Source organism: Haliotis rubra, unplaced genomic scaffold (genome assembly GCF_003918875.1).
Source record: "Haliotis rubra isolate DU_JTF1 unplaced genomic scaffold, ASM391887v1 Scf341, whole genome shotgun sequence".
Taxonomy (NCBI): domain Eukaryota; kingdom Metazoa; phylum Mollusca; class Gastropoda; order Lepetellida; family Haliotidae; genus Haliotis; species Haliotis rubra.
In genome coordinates, this window is record NW_025767015.1 from 147,429 (window position 1) to 171,198 (window position 23,770).

General features: G+C 38.9%; 1 protein-coding gene across 1 annotated transcript in view; it reads right to left on the reverse strand.

The window, feature by feature from the left end:
- Window positions 1-23,770, reverse strand: part of LOC124284672 (ras-specific guanine nucleotide-releasing factor 1-like) — a 1,084,942-nt gene that overhangs the window by 107,736 nt on the left and 953,436 nt on the right. Inside the window, exon 23 of the mRNA XM_046720776.1 lies at window positions 10,187-10,266. Within this exon, the coding sequence (XP_046576732.1) occupies window positions 10,187-10,266 (80 nt within the window). The remainder of the gene's footprint in view (window positions 1-10,186; window positions 10,267-23,770) is intronic.

Genomic DNA, 23,770 nt, shown 5'->3' on the forward strand with positions numbered 1-23,770 from the left:
GCCTACTGTTTGGAATCTCTAATCATCTTCTCTTCAAACTTCAAAAACTTCAAAATGCTGCCGCCATAGTTGTCACTAAAACATCCAAATGGTCTCACATAACCCCAATCCTCCAGAGTCTGCATTGGCTGCTGGTTGAAGCCAGAATTCAGTTCAAGATCCTCACTCTTGTTTTCCGCTGCAGACACGGCCTAGTTCCTCCACACCTCAACATATATGCCTGCCCGTTCTCTCCGTTCCCAGAATCAAGATCTTCTCTTAGTTCCCCAAGTTCATCTCAAACACTTTGGCCATAGGTCATTCAAATTTGCAGCACCAACTCGGTGGAACAGTCTTCCTACTCCCATCAAAAATGCTTCATCCTTAGAAGCATTCAAATCGGGACTCAAAACCTTCCTCTTCAAAAAAGTCTATGAAATATTCTCATGGTCATTTTGACGAACTGTCATATCTTCCTCACGAACTCTAGTGACTCTTTTTATATGTAGCGCTTTGAGCATGCTTTGGATGGACTATGGCGCATAAGAAATATCCATGTATTATTATTATTAATGCATAAGACCAAGCACTACAATAATGTAAACCACCTTTTTGCTGTCATTTTTTAAATTGGTAAGATGCGGTTTTGTGTTACCTAGGATGCACGAACAATGGAAATAGGGACCTCGGTTTTCATCAACATATCTGTTATGGTAGACCGTTGATTTGGAACAAGTATAATTCATGTTCATTTCATAACAGTGAGTGTTAAAATTTTACTTTGCATCGGCATTATTTCAACCATATAGTGACAAGACCAAGGCTGCACACATACACATTTTAAGAACAAAGTTTATATAAGTTTCTTTAACGACATATTTATTCATTACATTATCATTTACAAACAGAAAAAGTCATAGCACCAATTAAGAACAAGCAATTTGTCATACACATTACATAGTAACAATTTATGATACAGATCAGTTTCTCACTGTCAGTGGCATTTTTTCACATTTATTGAATCAAGTTAGATTGCGATAAAATATATATTATCAAAATCAGTAAGAGATTTACCATGAGCTTAAAATTTGTGTATCATTATAATGCTTGTTCAGGTTTGGAGCCCCAAATACTTCATTCTGCCTGAAAAATCATTGTCTACAGATACAAAGGCAAATGATGAAGTACCTGTTTCATTAATTATTTTCTTTTGTGTCGAAATGTACATGTCAGCAGCACTATTTGTCTGTATTGTGTGCCATGAAAGTTGTTCTGTATTCTCAATGACTGACAATTATCATGATTATGTTCTGGGTAAACTATACGCGGGGAACAGAAGAAGTACAAATTCTAGTACTTTTTTGGGTTGAGTCCCATCTGGGATTCAAACCCACATGCTCAATCAGGCACCAAATCGCTGGAAGTCGTTGGTTAGCGGGTTGGGCGGCTGACTTTGTGTGCTGATGATGTGCCTGACTCTGAGGGTGTGAGTTTGATTCCACGGATGGGACTCAACACAAAAACGTACTAGAATTTGTACTTTACTAAGAAAGTGTAATCCCAAATATAACAAATGTTTCAACCTAGTCGTTCTGAGAAAGGAATGTTTTTATGATAGATTATACCTTTTCCTCATTGTCTTTGATGTCATCAATGGAAAAGCGATGTCGACTTTGGCGCAGCTGTTGGAGGTCATTTTCAAGGGAAACGATATCATGTTTAAGCTTTGTAATCTCTGTGTTGAGAAGTGTGTTGAGCTTGATGCAGTTTGGTTTGCATGTTATTGCATACCCATGCTCGTTTTCAACCTGTGATTAGATGTATTTTGAATGTTTAATTGAGAAATAGTAGGTAAAAATTAACAAAAATCTTTATTGTTTCTTTGTCATTTTAAATCCACTATTTTTTTCTTCCATATTTTCATACTGATTCAAAAGGTAGCTTACATGATAGTCTGCTTGTGCTTTTTTTCCTTTTCTGTTTCAGCTTGCTCTTGATTTTCACTAGATTTGGTTGCCATGTGCATTACGTCCTGCTGCCTTTTAGTTCTGAGGAAAAAATCTGTGTTTTAGTGGCTTAATTATGGCTAAAGTTAATATGTTGTAACGGGGGATAAGTATAAAAGGTGCTATAGATATTAGAAAGGGGTGGGCTGGTGTTAGTAACTTAGCTGGGGGTATAAATTATAAATTTTGGTATATTAAATGGATTTTTCTTACCGGTGTTCGCGGGGACATGCGGGTTACGGCTGTCGCAGGTTTGTTTGGTTTCGCTCGCCTTTTCGGCACAGCGATTGGCTGCACGCACTGGAAGGTTCCATTCCAAGGGTAGGGGTGTGCTCCTCGCTTAGTGGGACAGGCCCACTATTGCGTACATAAGGAGCGCACGACAGGTGTTTTATTGTCTGAGTTGGAGACACCCGAGGATAGGTGAGCCCTTGTTTTGAGACAAAACAGCTTCCCAGTTGCTTTGTGATAAAGTAGAATTTGCTCCGTGACGGACCAGTCCTTGTTTCGAGACGAAACAGTTGACCCCCCTCTCACGGCGAAGCACTTAGAAAATAGGAGGGTAGACATAGGTATAGGTGGTTGGGGGCAATAAAGGTATTTAGTTTTAGGGATATATTTATATAGATATACAGGGTAATTGTTAGGAAGCGGGAAGGACGGGTGGTTTTTACCAACTAACTACCGCTGTTAGAGACAGTTGTAGAATTCTAGATTTATATTAGGTCGGGATTAGGTGGGGATCGTGATTGTTAATTTAATTTAGATTTTGTTTAAACTTCCCAGAAATATATTTTGTTACGTTTGGAGTTTGTGTTTTGGTGTAAATAAAATGGTGATATAAATTTTGTCTTATGTCCTGAATCGCAAGGCTGCATCTCGTAACCGGGAAACAGTGTGGAGGAGAATTCTGCTCATGGATTTACAGGTTTATACCTGGAGCGTACCCTCTTGTGGTAAACATGCCAGTTGAAAGGGAAAACCACAACGCAAAGTAGAACCACACATTTAACATGTAGTTTCCACAAGACAGAGCAAACCACGCCTGTTACAATGTGAATACTGTCATTATCTTATATTTGTGGTTTGAAAATGTTTCAGACTGACAAGATTGTATGAAATGAATTATTGATTAATTTGTGATACCATGTCATTTTGCAGACTTCAGTTTACGGATACAAGGGCAAATTTTAGTTACTTAAATATTTTGCAGTTGGAATATTTCTATATTCACCCCATGTATTATAACCATTACACTGATGTTCTTTAACATGTTTGACTCTTTTGGAAAGTACACAAAATATGAACCTTAAAATGTTTCATTTTGCATGAATATCTTGTGTATTGCCTTTTTTACACAGAGTATTCAATATTGGTTACCAATTCTTGATGTAACTCCATGTCACCATGATATGGATGGGAATCTTGATAGATATCGATAAACCTCAACCATTGTTCACAGATTGTGTATTATATGTTCCCTCCGATGTTCATTTTCTTTGAGAGTCATATAGAAGTTGGAGTAATAAGCGATGAACAGCTACTTTATTTATAAAGAAGAGAAACATTTTGGTGTAGATTCTAACACTGTTATCATTAATATCAAGCAAGTGATGTGGTGTCAAGATATCAAGTATACACTGATCTAAGTTAAATCATGTCTTTGCAAAACGTAGCAGGCTTCTCTGCCCTAAAGATACTTCATAGGGTGAAAAAGATACTTCATATCTGTTTTATATGCCTCCCTACACTACCCTGTAAATTACTTGCTTGATAACAGTGTTAGAATGTACACTGAAACATCGCTCATTGTGAGGAAAGAGGGTAGGGTTGGTGCTTTTATCACCATTCTGAAAATGACAGGAGCAAATTCTGTCAGTTTCAGATGATGGACATCTGTCTAGTCGCCTGAAACATGAAATTATAAGCAGTTCATAGTTGAGATAATTCCACGTCATATTATGTGGTGTTTAGACTTACTAACACATGTGTATTGTGAGAGGAAGAGTTAGTTTATGCACTGAGAACATGGGTCAGATGGTGGACGGACGTAGTTTGAACATATACCGATACCGCGCCTCTTCACGGTACTCTCTTTACTTTATTTTGTATAGTCTTAGGTGAATTACCTTGATAAACGTCCCCATTGTCTTCTCTTTTCCTTTGGAAAGCGGATACAAATTACATGATTCCGCGACCACTTCGATGATTGCAGCCAAACCACGAAACATATAACCCTGTTTGCCAGACGTCAAACTACTGTCAAATCGAGAGACTAGGATGTTGTCTATAGCATTTTATGAGTTGCATAGCTAGCTGCGCATTGAGGTACTGGAGCTGGTTTAAGCTTGTCACCAGAAGTTAAGTGGAAGGGGAAGTACAGCAGAGCGAGACTTCACGGGCCTTATTATTTCATAATTCGCTAGTTGTCAGGGCATAAATTATCTACATAGCTTATAAATGTATTATCTCTGCCAGGATAGGATCTTGTATGAAGACAAGATAATTCATTAATGAGAATTGTTTTCAGTGAAACAATTCCTTGCAACAGTATAATTTTGAAGCAGACAATTTCTATTTTCTCCCTGTCTGAAGCATAATTACTTTTTAAGACATTTCCTGGGACATTTGTTTTGTTTTTAAATTCCTGACTCCTGTAGTCACCTGTTTAACACAAAAAAGGAACTGCAATCACATTTAAAAACAAAAATTAATCTAAGGGATTGCTCATTAATTATAGGGATGGATGTTCTGGTTGGAACTGCATCACATTTTGCCGAAAAGTTTAACTGCTGATACATTATATCATCTATTTTAAAAATCAATTTGACATCAAGCAGTGCCTCTGTTTCGCTTGATTCTTCATCTTCACAGGAAGTTTCTCTTGCCAGATGTAAAATCGGCTCGTATTGATATGGTCTAACATCCATGTCAAAATTGACAATAGGAACATCTTTTACTGCTTCATAATCTATGGTCACTGTTAAGTTGTAAGGTAAAATCAAAGAGCTAGCTATCAGCAATAGGCATATATGATGCTATGTCACGTGCTCCCCGCTTCTGCTCATCAAATGTCGTGTGTTTTCCATAATAGGGAGAAACACGAGTGCTTTTAAGCGTTGAGCAATTTTACAAACGTTTTGTTCAATTTTAATCATGGAGGGTGACTTTTATAATGCTTTTACCCCTCACGAATTCTTTTTTGCATTAGTATTCTCATTTAAGTTTGGCATTTGTACAATAATTTGTTCTTGTAGAAATAGTTAGATATATGCTTAGCAAATAAAATTCTCTCAAACAGTTTACAGACACAACTTAAAAGTGATATCCGTCTGAAGTTGGATGCTTCAGTTTTATCACATTTCTTGAATACAGGCATTACATGTGCTAATTTCCATTCTGATGGAAACACACCTTTCTTAATGACAATTCAAAAAGCAAACATAAGGACACACTTTTGAATGAGCAGTTTCTTTTTTAAAGTTTATGACTTTTTCTGTCATGACCCACAGCTTTATTCAGTGGCAAACATTTAATCATGTCAGAAATTTCCTGTTTTGTCACTGTTATAAATTCTAAAGTCGAATTTGTACATCTACTAAATTGAGGAAGAGTCATATTATCGTCGTTTTATGCACCAGATCAAGGCAAAGAAGTATATATTCAAATCTTTAGGCTTCATCAGTATCTGAGAAAAGCGACATGTCATCATCAAAAAGAATTCTGTTTGAGAGTGGAATGCAAGTTGCTGTACCCGAATGTTTTACAACATATTGCAGCATTTTTCCAGTGAGAGGGTTTATTATTAAAGTGTTATTCAGTAATAAAATCAGGGAGATTGGAATAAAAGTTCCTTTAGCATGGTATTTTATGCTGTTTACTTTATTTCTCTCTGTCTCTTATACAATCAAATACCTTTCATGCTCAGTTTCTTTTAGCTTTCTTTCTCATTCTGTCCCATTTTCTGCATTTCCATCTCAGCTCAATATTTAACCAAGGCTTATTACCAGGATGAATCGTTACAGTTTTTTGATTGTACACAAGATCTAACAAACCTTGTAAAACCTTTGTCAAAGACATTACATACGCCATAATCAACACAATCACAGTTGTTGTTAAAAAAGTATCAAACCAATCATTATTTTCTATAAGACTGTTAGCTTATTATAATGGCCAGTTTTATAACACCATACTTGTCTAGTAAAACACATTTATGCCCAATGAAATGTAAGTTCCCCTATGATCACTAACTTTGTTATTAATTCAACAACTTTCACTGTCTGGAACAGATATGTCTTCACTTAATAATACAGGGTCCATTAGGTGTAGCAGTGGTTCTAGTTACTACAGTAGGTTCTTTCAAAACATACATTTTTCTTTCCATTAGGTCCACAGTATTTAATTGTTTACTTGACAGCAACTTTGTGTTTATTGGCTACCCCATTGAATTCTTTAAGTTCTTTTGGAAAGATTTAAGCCCTTGGGTTTATAGATTTATAAAAGAAACCTTTACAAATAATGAATTAACTATTACAATGAACAGGGGAATTATTACTTGTTTACCTAAAACCAAATAGAGACAGAAAATTCCTAAAGAACTGGCGACCTATTTCATTACTAAATTCCTTTACAAAATAATAAGCACATGTATTGCAAACAGGTTTAAATCAATATTAGATACAATTGTACATGAAAATCAAACAGGTTTTATACCAGGGAGATGTATGAGTGAAAATATAAGACTTCTATATGATATTGTCTTTGAAACAAGAAGGTTAAATAAACCTGGCCTATTATTACTAATAGATTTTGAAAAAGCCTTTGACACTATCTCCAAAACATTTATAATACAGGTAATGAAAGCATTTGGGTTTGGGCCCAATATTATCAAATGGATTCAAATTCTAACTGGTAATAATACAGCAGCTGTGATACAAAACGGGCACATCATCTCCTTTTTCCACCAGGAAGCGAGGGTGTAGACAGGGAGATCCAGTCTGCGCCGTATTTATTTATCCTTGCCGTTGAAATGTAGGGTATTATGATTAGGTCGAATCTAATATAAAGGGTATAACACTTAATGATACAGAACAGAAACTTCGGACAATATCGGACGGACGATACACAGTTATTTCTAGATGGATCGAAACAAAGTCTCAGTGTTGCAATTGAAACACTGAATAAATTCTATCAAATGTCTGGACTCAAAATGAACATAAACAAGACAAAAAGCTATCTGGATAGGCTCAATGACAGGTAGTAATATAACTTTAGCCAGCCAATGACTCCTATCTTGACTGGCACAGTGGAGACTTTGAAATCTTAGGAATAACACTTAATGCTTCTCTTAAAGACCTTTGGGTAATTAACACCAGAAAAGCGCCTAGAACATATTAATAGATTACTTGCTAGTTGGCGAAGAAGAAACCTGACTCTAATCGGGGAAAATCACTGTTATCAAAACTCTAGCAATTTCTACTCTAGTACATATTTTCTCAGCACTTCCTAACCCGCCAAAACATTCATCGATGAACTCAATAAAATAATCTATAGATTCATATGGAATAATAAAAATGATAAGATTAAAAGGTCTAATATCAGTAGAACTTACGAAGATGGAGGCCTCAGAATGATTGACATTGAATGTTTTCATTAACGCTTCGAAATTATCGTCACTGAAATGTCACTTAAAGAAAACTTCAAATTTTAATAGCATTTTTCCCTTAAGTCAACTGTACTTTCTAGGTTCTAATGCTGTTGATTGCTTATCTGGCAAAGATAATCCCTATTGGAGAGATGTTTTATCTGCATGGAGAATATTTTATAAAAACACACTTTTGACAGCGATGACTTAAGACCAAATCTTAGCTCAGCCACTCTGGTTAAACCATTTCTTTAAATCTTCATACATGATAAGAAATTGGTTTAAGTCGCGGTATACATTATGTCAGCGATATTTGTAATGAAAATGGATTTCTCAGTTTTTGAAGATGTAAAACAGAGGTACAAAAATAAGCGGGACCTTCCTAGACTACCATCATTTGTTAAATAACATTCCAATGAACTGGGAGACAACTTGTAGGAAACAGAACTCTCTGCTTAAATCAATTAAACATTAATAGAGTTTACCTAGATATGATCTCAAATATAAAAGGTTCAAGGATATTCTATGATAAATTGATTAAGAACAACAATACCCCTAAAGTACTAGAGTATTGGAAAACTGTCTTTCAGCAGGATATAATGTGGAGTAATGTATTCAGATATTACAGGAAATGCACAAATGATTGTAAGCTGTTAGATTTTCAGTACAGATTTATTTACAGAATAATCTATACAAAGAAAGAACTTTGAAGATGAAGCTAGTTGATAATGATACTTGTACTTTTTGTAAAAATACCTCAGAAGACTTATGTGCATGTATTTTTTTTACTGTGATTTAGTTAAAACTTTTTGGCGAAAAGTAGAACAATTTCTAAATGCCCACCTCCAGTGTGATGTCACATTTACAAAATTCACTATCATGTTTGGAATGTTCTCAAACAATAAAACACTAAACCATATTATACTTCTTGCCAAAAGATTCATTTATGTTTCAAGTATAAAACAACAAACACTTTCCCTTGAGGGATTTCTTAAGATTATTAAAAGATATATATACAACTGAAAAATATATAGCTAGGAAAAACAATAGCTTAGATCCCTTTATAAGGAAATGGAAACATTTAGATACCTTACTATGTGCTAAACATTAAATTCTACTTATAATATCAGCTGAGACCTCCAGACCCTACTCACTACAAAACTTTGTGTTTATTTCTCCAATAATCATTATCTTACTGTATGAGTCTGCCCAAGATTACAACTGATACACTGCTGAGGAACAATCATCTCAGCCACCTTAATGATGATGGTTTGAGTTGGTGTAAGTTTTGACTTGTCCAAGTTAATTATGAATCCAAAGTGTGTCATTAGTTGAAATAGAAAAATTTATCTCTGACAAGTAGATTCTTGTCTTGATTGACCTTTAAAACATTATCTAGAAAACTACAGAGACAGACCGGTTAGGTATTCCATAGAGTCCATACTAAATAACCATTCTCCCTGACATAAAGTCTAGAAACTTTGGAGGCGGAATTAGGAATTGGTTTTGAGAAGTTTAATAGCATTTAGTACTAAAAACTAAATGCCTTTATGGCAGGGATGCTGAAGCTTTATTTTTATTATCTCCCCGCTTCCTCATCTGTGTGCGCAGACATGCTACGTCATGCCCCAACATCATCAATTTTGCATTACAGCGTCATATGATGTCATATGCCGTTAGCTTTCCATGATAACACCACCATCATATCTTTCTGTCTCGCTATTCATCCTTCAAGTTTTGTCTATGCTGTTCATCCTTCAAGTTTCGTCTACATTGTTCAACCTTCAAGATTCAACATGCCACCCAAGCTATAAATCACCGCCTGGTTCCAGGGGCAGGGAAGTCTGCAAGGCTCGGAAATGAAAAATTGGGTGAAGAAAAAGGCTATATCTAAAAGGTTGACGAATCAGTCTAAAACCCCATCGCCAGATGTGCATATTAACTCTAAAGCAGTGATTCAGAATCTTTTTTTGAATGCTGACATAGTAACAGGTCACCCGGTATTACCAGGTACTCAAGCGAGTGCGAGCAATGCCGAACTGAGTGAGAGTAGGATGGATGGCATTTCCCAGCAGCTGGGTAGCATACTAGCTCTCCTCAACAAGCCACTTTCACAGGACCAGGTTGATGGAGAATCAGCATCAACAACACACGAGGTAAGGCATAATTCACTTCCAAGCTATGTCCTATGCATTCACGATAGTCAACCTTTCAAAAGGGTCACCAGCGAGGGAATCCCCCATGATGTCATAGGCTCGTCAATCATTCACAGCGGCGGAGATTCCCCAGCTTTGATGCGGAGGCTATCAATGCTGCTCACATCAAGCAAGCGACACGGGAAAGGATTTGGAAAGGTGAATTCGTAGAATTGTCATCACTGTTGCCAAATGTTCATTGAAATAATGAATCCCAATTTTCAATGAAACTAGATGCTTCAGGTCATGTGAAGCTGAGGCCATTAGCCAAGGTAAGGTAATAAGCATTTGAGCATTGGTGCTTGGACATCTACACTAAACAACACAAACAAGCAAACAGAAACACACATAAAATAACATACCTATGAAGAGCTTCACGCATGTTTTTGAACCTTCCTTCAGAAGACACAAGGACTTGCAGTTTCTCAATCATCTGCTTGGTCTGAAATTAATCAAGTTAGAATTAAAATGATCACTGACAATTAAAATGTATTATGACTGCCAGATGTAACAATCAACTACCCTTGGACTAATATAGAATTACAGTCATAACTTTCATGAAACCTTTCTTAAATTTATAAAACAGAGCAACAATGCTCTGTTGTCAACTGATTTTTAAAGACAAAATTTCATGAATCTTCAATCTTACAATGATAACAAACAACTATTGCATGTCAACAGAATATTGGTGCAATAGATTCTAAGAAAACAGATGGGGGTATTTTTGTAAAATCATTTACAACAACAAAGTTCAGTGCAAACAAACCATGGTACCTTGAAGTAACTTCAGTCTGCTTGCACCAATCATACAAGTTTTCTTCACCTTTAACTTCCATCTTAGAGATATGATTTTAAATGTTTTGACAAATCTACATGTTTAAACATTTGAAACAAATAGGTTATAATGTGTTTATAATTACTGGGTATGTGTTTCATCAGTCACACAATTAAAAATGGAACAATAGTTATTATTGTCAATTAATCTGAGAAAATATTACATCATAGCAATAATTCAGTATTGTTTGCTATATGACTAGATCTTTCAGATTTTTAACAGAAGTGTTCTTTCTCTGTCAACTGTACATGATTGTGTCAGTAATAACACACAATTTTAAACTCGGTACATCTGGATGGATAGTAATAGCGATAGTATTCCTAAAAACATCATCATGACAACTACTGATTGATTTTTCTTGCAAATACCAAACCGCTGCTGAATATTCAAAGGGACAGGTGGGTTATGACATCTAGTTATCCTCTTCAACAGTTCCTCATTTAGTCACCTAGAGGGGTCTTAAATTTGGATGAATGACATGAATCATGCAAACATGAAAAACTTGACTAAAACTATGCTATATTTGCTTCCATTTCTTCATCGTGACATCAAAATGTCTAAACCGATATATATTTCTGGATTGCAATACTGACAATGGTCCTGATGTTGTCACTACTGACTTTGCTACTGTCATTTCCTATTCTGCTCACAGAACATACAGCAATGACGTCACTCCCATTTCTTCTCATATCAATCCCTGTGATTTCAAGTATGATTCTAGCCAATAACTATTGACGTGTTCTACACTCAGAACACAACAGTGTTCAAAATGTGTACCTACCTCTTGAAGTTGCTGCTCTTTGATTTGTGCCATCTTATTTTTACTCTACAATGAGGGGGGGGGCTACTTGAAAACAATAGATTGGGCTGCCACTATGAGGCTCTGGGAATAGATCGTGAGTAAATCAGGTTGGATTTCATGTAAGCTAAGGTAAGATTAAAAAAACCCTGCAGATGTTCTCTTGGTGATATCATTGTTTGAATTGCTTAGTTTTAGCTAAGGCAGTAGGTTATGATGTCTATGCACCAATGTAAATGTAGTTCATTGCTTTTGGACAACAAAATCCTGGAGAGATCTGATAGTAATCAAAGAACAGTTGTGAGCATGAGAAAGTCCTGAGTGGTTGAAGAAGGACTGAAGGAATTTGAACAGTTTTTGTCAGATCGATGGAGAATGCTTCCCAACATCATGCCACAGCTGTTCAGGTGGCGTCCAGATAAAAGAGAAGATTGTTATAAAAGATGTCTCATTTGGGCCAGTGGAAGGACACCTTGACCAGATACAGGTAGAGAGATTCATCCATAGACAGTGGGAATAACCTGGGTGACCACATCTGGCTTGGGCATATTTGGGTTATTAGAATAACCACACAGTCTGTGTTTCCCAAATTCTGGAGAGTCTTGTCTTGGAGAATAGAGGGTGGAAAGGCATAGGTGAACAATCCTGACTAGTTGATGGATAACAGTCCACACAAAGAGCCTGAAGACATTGAAGACAGACAAACAAGCAAGATGAGAAGTGTCACATTACAATGTTTTCTAGGAAAAAAACATAATGAAGAATTCTTTCCAATGCCCTTATTCTTTGACTGTGAAAAAGGCTGTCCACCAGGATGTTGAACTTCCCAGGAATATGTCCTGGAAGCTGACTGAGCTTGACCATGCAAGCATTTGTGTGGTATTGATCATTAAGGATGCTCACTTGGTTCCCTGCTGGAACGTACTCTTCAGTTGTGATGTGATCGGTGGACTTAATAAGAGGATCAGAACAGGAGAGACTCCCAAGCCTGAAGGGTAGAACATGATTGCCTTCATCCCATGGCAACTGATATGGAGTTCCTCCAGGAAACAGTCCACAAACCAAGACTTGTGAGATCACCCATCCCGATTCTATATGCAAAATCCACATCAGTAAGGGACACACTCAATATGGATCAGAGCATATTTAACAGTAAGGGATAGTAAAAATTAATAATACATAAAAGGACATAACAACAGCTTGTGTAGATTAATCTTTATTAGGTAACACTTAGGTATTGCTTTCACAAGAAAAAAAATGGGGATTTCCAAAAAGTTCCAATTTGGAAATATCATATTTCCAACAATTTCCAAAATTGGAAAGATGATGTTTCCAAGGCTTGGAAATTTAGGAAGGATTTTACCACTACTTCTTTCAATTTCTCCTTTTTCCCAAGGATCCCCGGCCCATGAATGTATAGACTGAACTATTTCACGAATCTTTTGATCTGTTAGAGTTCTTATTGTTGATATACATAATGTATCTTGCATGTGACATATTTATTCATGAAAACTGCAGGAATAAGCCATATTTTCATATTATCCCTTTGTGCTTGATATCAATGCAACTGCGTCTCACGCGTGAAGTGATACATTTTTTTATGTTTAGAGTACCGGGGTAAGTGTTTTCTATTCGCCGTCCTATGCGACCAACTAGGAACCAATTCTATATATTAGTTTAACTTCACTCATCTGTATTCTTCTTGTTCTATGTGTCAAAACTTGATATTGACTGTTCTATTTACCGCTAGTATGGCGAGCCTTTTCAAAAGTCAGTTTCAAGTGTATGTTTTAGTTGTTATCCACAAAAGCGCAAATATGTTTAATTTTTCCCCCCTCTCAATGTTCATATGAATACAAATTCCATACACCTACGCTATATGGACTATATAACAGTGTACCAGATATACTGACTGACTGAGTGTATTACATGCCATAAAAGTGAACCCGTGCCATGGCGTAATGGGGTATTCCCGTGAAGTAGGATTTTGTTATTACAGTATAATCTCGTTCATGTTGCGTCGGTGTTGTTATACCGGATTAAGACACTGGATGCTATAAAATTCTGAACTTGTTTTGAAATATGATCGAATTTACTGAGTTAATTTACTGAGTTTAGCTCACTGAGATTATAATGATACTGATTCATGTGTTCACTCAACGTCTACGGGGATGATACGTTCTACGTCTTGCCAAAGTTATTGATTAATCTACTAATCTACTAATATTTAACAAAGTGCTAGAGTTTTGGGTGACCTTCGTAGGGTCACTAATAAGTTGAAATAGGTCATACATGATTTGAAAATTATGTATCTTATTATTACTTGGGGTGTTGGCATGGCAGATTTAAGAAGATCATTGAAAAGGCCCTCCAAATGATAGTTGAGATATATTTCACATGATATGTTTCATCTTGTGATGATTAATTGTGGCAACACCAAATATATTATGTCATGAAAATGTCAAATATCAGTTTAGGCTTATTTCATTTCTTTACCCCTTCAACTTTTCATTATCAACCTTGTGCCTGTTAAAACATTAACTGGCCTTTGTTCGAGATCACCAGGTCTTGGAGGTAATCACCCTATGTTTTTACAATTCTGCTTCATGGGAACTAACCGTAGTAGAATACATTCTCCAATTAACACCTGTCACAAGGGAGAGGCCATTTGAGTTTGTGCTCAATAACGGTGTTATGCAATTGGCGTATTCACGAAAATCTCATGAACTTGTCAATAGAAAATTGGTTGTGTTGTCCATACATGTGCGGATTGAAGCAAATACTCAGATGAATTCCCTTTTTACAGAATCATAAGTGTATCTAGATTAATTTGATCATTTACAAGAAGTACGTTACAGAATGTTTTAATAAAACATTCATTATAGATCAAGAGAAATCAGCCCACAAGCTCACAGTTGATTCCAGAGACAAATATACATTTGAAAGATTCCAGTTTAGACAAGACATTAATTTCATAATAAGCCAGCCAATAGACTTTATGTTAATATCCCAGTTACAGTTATTTTGAAGGGTCAAGTCTAGATGCTAGTGATTATCTATGTCTTGAATTATCACACCGCTCATTGTAAGGTCAGGTTGGATGCTTCTGTTAAGTTTTCTACTAAACTGTAAAATAGGTTTGTCGCTGTGGAGACAATTATACACGTTTGAAAATGTTAAAACCTGCAATGAGAACACAACGCCACGCCAATAGCAACTCCATGCTTGTTTGATAGGTATTCTTGTCGATGCATAGAGAAGGGTTCCCATATTCATTCTTGTATCATTATCGAGATAAAGGGTAGGTTAGACATGTGGGTCAAGGTAAAAATCGTTTGATGTTTGATGTTTTGACAACGGTGTTGTTTTAAGGGATTCTACAACATGAAAAAACGTGTTCACTCAAGGAAAGAAATAAGACATGTATACCAGACTACCAGTATGAGATTGAATCCATGTTAGTGAGTTCACACAGTCACTTTGATTTATAAATTAGTTCACTCAATTCATAAGTTGTGAGTTATTCATTTTCTTGCAGAAACTTGCTATAAGAATTTTGGAAATGACAGTTTTCACCATTATTTCCACAAATTCAGTTATGGTAAATGCACAGTTAGACTAGAAGTTTCTTCCTACTTTTCATGGTTGAAGATATCTATGTGTAAATGGTTACCGGTATATATTCATTCTGAACAAGAGGAAAAGGAGAGAATGGATCTCATGGAGATGCAGTCAGAAAGATTGCAGAGCAACAGTCTCAACATTGAACGACATAATGTCTAAAATTCCTGGAGACCACAACCACAGACCAGTACACAACGAAGTCAAGGAAAATCAAATCTCAAAAAGATTGTAACAAAATAACGAATATTTTTTAAAAAAAAGGTAAGAAGTATTCCTAACGTTATGTTAAAGGTCACATGCAACGTAAAACACAACTTTGCAGATTCTGATACCTTCGGTATGGACTTACCCGAAACAAATCATCAAAAATGCAAATTCAACTTATAAAGTTGAAAAATAACTCGATGAAAAAACCCGCGCGAAATCGGAGTTCAAACGATTCACTAATTTTCCCCCAGCGCTTGGGGGAAAAGTGGTTTCAACAGCTGGGCTGTGCTCATAGCACATGCGCAGTGAAACAGGTTCATGCAGCGGGTTGTCCGGTGAATACTCGGTGAAGGCTTTGGTGTGAGCTAATTTTTTTTTAATGTTTTGTTGATATTTCACAGGCACGAGATTTTTATATGTTATACCAGTAGATTACCGATTTAACTGTTTATATAATTTCATTTGTCTATTTCACCACACGTTCTTCTTACCGAGTCACTTTCTCAGTTCGATACTTAAAAGCAATGTCATTATTTAGCATTGACAGAATATCTAACTGTGACACAGTGTCTGTTTTATTGACACCTATGTGTCTGCCTGCCTGTCTGCTAATGACAATATTCAATACACAACTTCGATCACTGACCACATGCAATTTGAACTTAACACCTATCAGGCTATACACCATAAACAAAACACATTGATTTATGGCCCGAGTTCGGTCTCTGTCATGTCGCCGACAGCCTTCTGTTTCCCTTTTATTTCACCAGAGGGCTGCTTCTCCACTGGCTATATGTAGAGAGTTGTACGTGCCACCCGTATTCGGCTAACCCGCCAAATCTCGTGCGTTTCATGCCTGTGACGTGTGACACTTTCATGTCACCATCTGACCATGTCGGGCGCACACAACATATTTCTCATGTTGTAATGTTCGTATTTCACAGGTAAGCACCCTCTCTACTTATATTCTCTCTACATCTATATCATTGCTAGTATATATATTATTGTCATCAACATAGTAATAACATATATCTTAAGTTAGTAATTAATCGCGACCGCGTAATGTAAACTTTCTCTCGCGTGGATCACTTACTAACTTAAAGCACTAGCATTGCATGTAAGACAGTGTGTGAATGATCAATAATTATGATTTTATATCTACAGTATACTAAATCATCAGTTGTATATAATTTTGACTGATCACTAATGCGTGACGTCACATCAATTGTAAATATCCCGGACGAAGCGCTTATGCGTGGCGTCATATATATTTTATCAATTATACAATTATAGCATAACTATTATATACCAATCTTATATCTATAATTGTATTGTTTATTGCCGATGTATTCATATAAGATATATACGACTTTCATGTCACCATCCGACCATGTCGGACGCACACTAACATATTTCTCATGTTGTAATGTAAATTATTTCACAGGCAATAAACTGGTGCATATCGTAGTTTAATGCGGCGTTCCCGTCTCATCAATTATTGTCCTTGGGACATCTCAAGACCAAAACCGACAATTGAAGCCCGAACAGGGATGGGGTTCATCATAACATCGCCGTCAACCAGTGCCAACGAACCAAGAACAACCCACGATATCATCCACGACACCGTCACGGTACAGCTCACCTGGGCGTCATCTTCAAGGATCGTCATATCACGTGAGATTTGGCGCCAGTGATTTCGTGTGTGTATATATCAACTTCTATTTGACTGTGATAAGACACTTTACATCTTATATATTCTACACCTTATCTGTGATATCCATATATACATGTGACACTCTAAACAAGACTGTGATAAACGTGTGATATCTGTGATCATCAGTGAGACATTGGGAGACATTCAGCTGCTAAAGTGCATTTTATATGTGACATTCCATTTATATCCATGAATTTGCTATATTCATAACATTGATATCTGCATTGATTTCATGGATCAGTTGTATTCATACTATTGACATTTGTCTACATGCCATAATATTGCATGAATGCATTGAATTTCGCATAACTGTGCAATATTTACATAACTTGACTTCATCATATTAGTTAGATTAATTTAATTAGTTAGATTAGTGTAACTAGTTAGATAAGTTCAATTAGTTAGACTAGTTGAATTAGTTAGATTAGTGTAACTAGTTAGATTAGTTCAATTTGTTAGATTAGTTTAGTTAGATTAATTTAGATTAGTTTAGATAAGTTTAGTTATATTTATAAATAAACAAGCTACCTATATTGTCTGTAAAAACGACAATGCATACTTAAGTATTATATTAGTGTGTTGACTTAGTGCAATAGTTGATTGTTTACATTTTATGTTTGCTTGTGTGTATGCGTCAGTCATTTTCATTTGCACTAATTATACAGCCATGCACTCGCGTTAACATTTCCGCGTCCGCGTTTGTTAATCTTATAAACTGTTAGGATAATATACTTAGGGTCTTTTCCATTTTTCCCTATCCTATACTGCTTCCCACGCCCTATCCTATAGGCGATTGCCTCCCTTTGCTTCGTATCAACTGACGTTGTGTTTCTTTCTCATGGTGTTGTTTGCTTTTTGCCTTGGGTAAGTTTGTTGCTGTTGGGTGCTCAAGTTTGCATTTGCACACTTGTGCAAGTCTTATACTCTCTGCACACCCTTAGCATTTATTACCGTAGTAGCTCTTAGAGTTGCGCTTGCGTTTAGCTCTTGCTTCACACCTTGGTATACCACGCACAGTATCATACACTCTGCAATATCAGAGCATATTCTATCACAGATACATTCATGCTTCCCTCAATGTTTGCTATTCCTTGTTTACTGTTTGTGCACAGTAGATACTTTACCTAGCGTAATAGTATCAGCATAGTTTATATGTTACTACCAAGAAGTTACCCTGCTGGGTCTACTCGTGGTTGTATAAACCAGTAAACACTTCATGCTTTTCTTTGCTGGTCATTGGTGTTTACCTTTCACTCGTTATATCGCGGATCGAGGACAACATGGCTCAAGGTGGTGAAGATTGGGAGATCAAGTCCGAGGGTATTTCGAAGAGGAGGACGAAGCAAGGATGTTGACCTATCTTCAGGGGACTGGGAAATACACCATTCGCTCCGTACCCACTTCTTCTACACCACACTCAAGAAACTTTTCCACACCTAGTTTTCCATCTTATGTCCCAACACCAGGATCGTTTCCTTTCCCTCCTTCAACCTATCCACCTGCACCATGGCCTACACTTCAGACGCTACTCAGGATTTCAGCCTTCTCAGGTGAAGAGCCAGTGCAGAAAGGGGAGACAACTTTCGAGAACTGGAAGTTTGAGATTCGTTGCTTGATGAGGGATGACAGCATTACATCTTCAACTCTTATGCAAGCTGTGAGGAAGTCACTCAGAGGAGATGCCGCTCGTGTGTTAGTTACTCTAGGAGAATATGCTACAGTCACAGATATTCTACAGCGTTTGGAGGGCCCCTCACGGAACCATTATCACGGCCGAACAGCTTCTTCAACAGTTTCATCAGGCAACTCAGAAGGATTTGGAGACAGTGGCTTCATGGGGAATCAGGCTTGAGGACATCCTACAGAGTGTGCACGATAGAGGGTCCTACTTGGTTACACAAGCAAGACAGGCCATGCTACGGAATCGGTTCTGGACAGGGTTGAGGAATCTGGCATTGAAGGATGCAACACGTCATGCTTTTTACTCGTCGATGGATTTCCACACACTACTACAGACCGTTCGACTGATTGAACAGGAAATCAACAACAGCCAGCCTGTCAAGCCAAGACCCAGTCGTAGTCAGCACCAACCTCAGACATTAGGATTCTCACAACCACTAGAAGGATCTACTTCCTCTCCTCAGGATCAAAGTGCTCAACAGCTGTCCGACATTACAAAGAGGCTTGAGAAGTTGGAATTGGCATCCAAGAATCCGTCTACAGACAGTCATCTTCTCCAGCAGATTCTGGACAGACTGAAGGCATTGGAAACCCAGGACACCCAGCAACAACAGTACTCCCTTCAGCCACAACGGACTCGAGGTAGAGGAAGAAGAGGACGTGGTCGAGGTCAAGTATACTCGAAGAAGGAAGACAAGGATTCTTTAAACTAAGCCAGCCTACTGCTGCGGGGCATGCTGAGGCTGAGGGAACTGCTAGCCCCATATCAGATTTACATCGACGGATGGTCGGCAAAGCCAACGAGGCAGTTATCGACATAGAGAGAATCAACTGTTCAGCCTTGATTGATCCAGGATCTATGGTTTCAACTGTATCTGAGGGATACCACGCGTCATGCCTTACTCATCTTCCACTACGACAGCTCAAGGACTTTGAGATCGAAGTAATGGGTGCAGGCGATAACATCCTTCCATACTCAGGATATTTGGAGGCCAAGATCTACATCCCCCTTCATTGTCAAGGAGTTGGACATTGTTCTACTAGTCACCAGAGACACAGAGTACAACAGGCGAGTACCACTAGTGATCGGAACCAACGTCATAGATCTTGTGGAGAGATTCTTGGTACCTGTAGATAACACCATACCAGCCTCTTGGCTTACTGCATTACGTTCACAAGCTAATGGAATCATTGGACAAGTAAGATCTACTAACAAGACGCCGATCCACCTTCAACCAAACCAGATGATGACCATCGATGGATTTGTGCGTCATCAGCCTGGAAGAGCCACAGCTATCACCGAACACCATGACTTGGACTCTGACCTTCGGACAGGACTCTCAGTTTGCCCAAGACTCGTTGAAATAGGTAAGCGAGGTAACTCCTCCAGGGTTCCTGTTCGCATTTGCAACATGTCAGCCAGGACCATCACTATACCCGCCAAGACCAGACTCTGTCAGCTTCACGAGGTTCGAGTGCTCAGTGAAGTACCTGTCGATGCTCTGCCAACAAAGACCAACACCATCCAGGAGACTCATACCTCACCAGTGGACTTTGACCTCTCGGAAAGTTGTATCACCGATGGACAGAGGGACGAAGCCTTGACTATGCTTTCAAGATGGAACTGCATCATGTCGAAGAGCCTCATTGATTTGGGACACACCACAGCTGTGCAACATGAGATCAACCTCATTGACGATACTCCTTTCAAGGAACCTCACCGACGAATTCCACCTGGAATGTTTGAGGAAGTCAGGGAACACCTTCATGAGATGTTGACATGTGGAGCCATTCGTGAGTCTCGTAGTCCTTTCTCGTCTAACATAGTTCTGGTGAGGAAGAAAGACAAGTCTCTGCGTCTATGTCTGGATTTTCGCCGGATTAACCAACAGACAGTTAAGGACGCCTATTCCATCCCTAGGATCGATGAAACCTTAGATTGTCTGTCAGGAGCATCCATGTTTTCTAAGTTGGACTTACGCTCAGGATACTGGCAAGTGGAGCTAAAAGAAGAGGACAAGCACAAGACTGCCTTTTCAGCCGGTCCACTCAGATTTTATGAATGCAATCGAATGCCGTTCGGACTGACCAATGCACCTGCCACCTTCCAGCGTCTAATGGAGAAATGTATGGGAGATCTCAACCTCAAGGAGTGTCTAATTTACCTGGATGACATCATTATCTTCTCAACTACATTTGAGGAACACTTGGAACATCTTGAAGCAGTATTCCAACGACTGAAAGACAATGGCCTCAAGCTAAAGCCTTCCAAGTGTGAGTTATTCAGGGATCGGGTGACATACCTTGGGCATGTTGTATCTTGCAATGAGATAGAGACGGATCCAGAGAAGGTATCAGCACTCAAGAATTGGCCCGTACCAACTAATGTGCATGACGTTAGAAGATTTCTAGGCTTCACTGGGTATTACCGCCGTTTTGTGAAGGATTTCTCTCGGATTGCAAGACCCCTCAACGATCTCTTGACAGACCAACCAAAGAAGAAGAGACGAAGCTCTAAACCTGATCCTAACTGTAAGTGGAATGATGAGCAACAAAAAGCTTTTGATGTCCTGATCCAGCACCTCATGTCACCGCCAATCTTAGCGTATGCTGATTATGCTCTCCCCTTCGAGGTCCACACTGATGCCAGCGCTGATGGACTGGGAGCAGTTCTCTATCAGAAGCAGGATGACAAGATGAGAGTAATCGCGTATGCAAGTAGAGGACTCAGGAAGAGCGAGAGGAACTATCCTGCACACAAGCTGGAGTTTTTAGCACTCAAATGGGCCGTTACGGATAAGTTTCATGAGTACCTGTATGGAAACAAGTTCGAGGTCAAGACAGATAACAACCCTCTTACCTACGTCTTGACATCAGCCAAGCTTGATGCCACTGGACACAGGTGGCTCGCTGCCCTCTCAGCATACGACTTCATCATTACCTATCGTGCAGGCAACACCAACATGGACGCCGATGGATTGTCAAGAAGGCCAGATTACTCGGACAGCAAGGAGTCTCATATCGAACCCCAATCTATCAAGGCCATCTGCCAAGTTCATTGCACCTCCTGCATTGCTGCGGAAAGCTTATCTTGTGATGAAAAAGTTGTTTGCCCAGATGACATAATTCCATTGACCCCTACATCACTGTCATGGAAGAAGGAACAACTCAGTGATCAACATCTTGGACGTGTAATCCATCTCATCAAGGAAGGAATTAAGCTCACAGCACGTCAGCGGTCACTTGAGGATCCTACAGTGAGAAGATTACTTCAGGACAGGGACAAGTTGTTTCTCAAGGATGGGAACTTGTTCAGACGAATCAACAACATCGAAGGTATTGAACATCAGCTAGTTCTACCAAGGAACAAGATACAGGAAATACTTCAGTCTCTCCATGACAACTCAGGACACCAGGGACGCGACAGAACTCTCCATCTTGTGAGATCAAGTTTTTTCTGGACTGGAATGTCTGAGGATGTCGAGAAGTACGTTAAGAGCTGTGGTAATTGTGTCCGACGCAAGTGCAAAACCACTGTGAAAGCCAGATCACTTATAAGCATCCACACTTCACAGCCCATGGAACTTGTCTGTTTGGACTATCTCAAGCTCGAAGAAGAATCCAAAGGAGGCTCGAGAATATCCTTGTGATCACGGATCATTTTACTCGCTATGCTATTGCCATCCCAACTCGTAACCAATCAGCCAAGACCACTGCGAGAGTACTGTTTGACAATTTTCTAGTACATTATGGATTCCCGGCTAAACTCCACAGTGACCAAGGAAGGAACTTCGAGGGCAACATCATCAGAGAACTCTGCCAACTTACTGGGATAAAGAAGACAAGAACGACCCCATATCACCCTCAAGGTAATGGTATGACCGAACGTTTCAACCAGACTCTGATGAACATGATGGGTACCCTGGATGAAGAGAAGAAGAGTGACTGGAAAACTTATGTACCTGCTCTCGTCCATTCCTACAATGCAACAAGTCACGAGAGTACAGGATTCACTCCCTTCTACCTCATGTTTGGACGACACCCTCGACTCCCAGTGGACGCCTTTCTTGGATTCGACCTTGGACAAGGACAAGCTACCTGTACTCAGTACGCTAACAACCTCAAGAAGCGGCTACAGTTTATGCGTACAACATAGCCTCAAGGAATCTAGGAAGGCAGGACAACGCTACAAACAACATTACGACAAGAAAGTGAGAGAGTCCTTTCTACAACCAAATGATCGTGTTCTGGTGCGACTTGTCGGACTTACAGGAAGGAACAAGCTTGCCAACAAGTGGGGGAAAAACGTCTATGTCATTGTGAAACAACCCAACAAGGACATTCCCGTCTACACTTTGAAGCAAGAGAGTGGCCAGGGGCCAATGAAGACTCTCCACCACAACATGCTCCTGCCACTGGAATCTGTTTCCTTCCAACAAGACACGCCCAGGACGGAACGACGCCAATCTAGAAGAAGCAAGAAATTGGTATCACTTCGAGTGAAGGAGTTTCAAGCTTCAGACAGATCCGAAGAAGACAGTCAGGATGAAGAGGAGATCATACTGCTGCCCAGACTGAGGAGTCAAACCAGAGCCACGAATTTGATTCCAAGTGCCGCTAATGCTTCTCGTCAACCCTCAGGATCTTCTGGAAGCCAGCCAGAGACCACAGAGCCAGCAGCTGACACAGTTATCCCCCCTGCCAGCATTTCCGTTCCGGAAAGGTCGACTTCAACGCCGCCCTCAAGTACTTCTGTGGAACCAGAAGATGCAATCCCTCCTGTCTTCAGCGTTCAACCTGCATCACCTGCCCAGATGGACGCTCTGGAGTCGGGAAGGCCTACCCGACTCAGAACCCGGTCCAGCCTGGATGCAGAGTGATCAGTGGGTGACAAACCGGGGCCGTCGTTCGCAGTAAGCTTGGCGGAAGAGGAAGAAGTTTTTGTTTGAAGTTCTTGTACATAGTTTAGTTGGTTTGTTCAGTTTGGTTTGTCAGTTTCTTTCAATGATTTCCTGATCATTGAAACCTTACGAGCTTTCATAGGAGTACCAGGTGTTTTGTTTTCCGTTATTTGGTGTTCCTTTCAA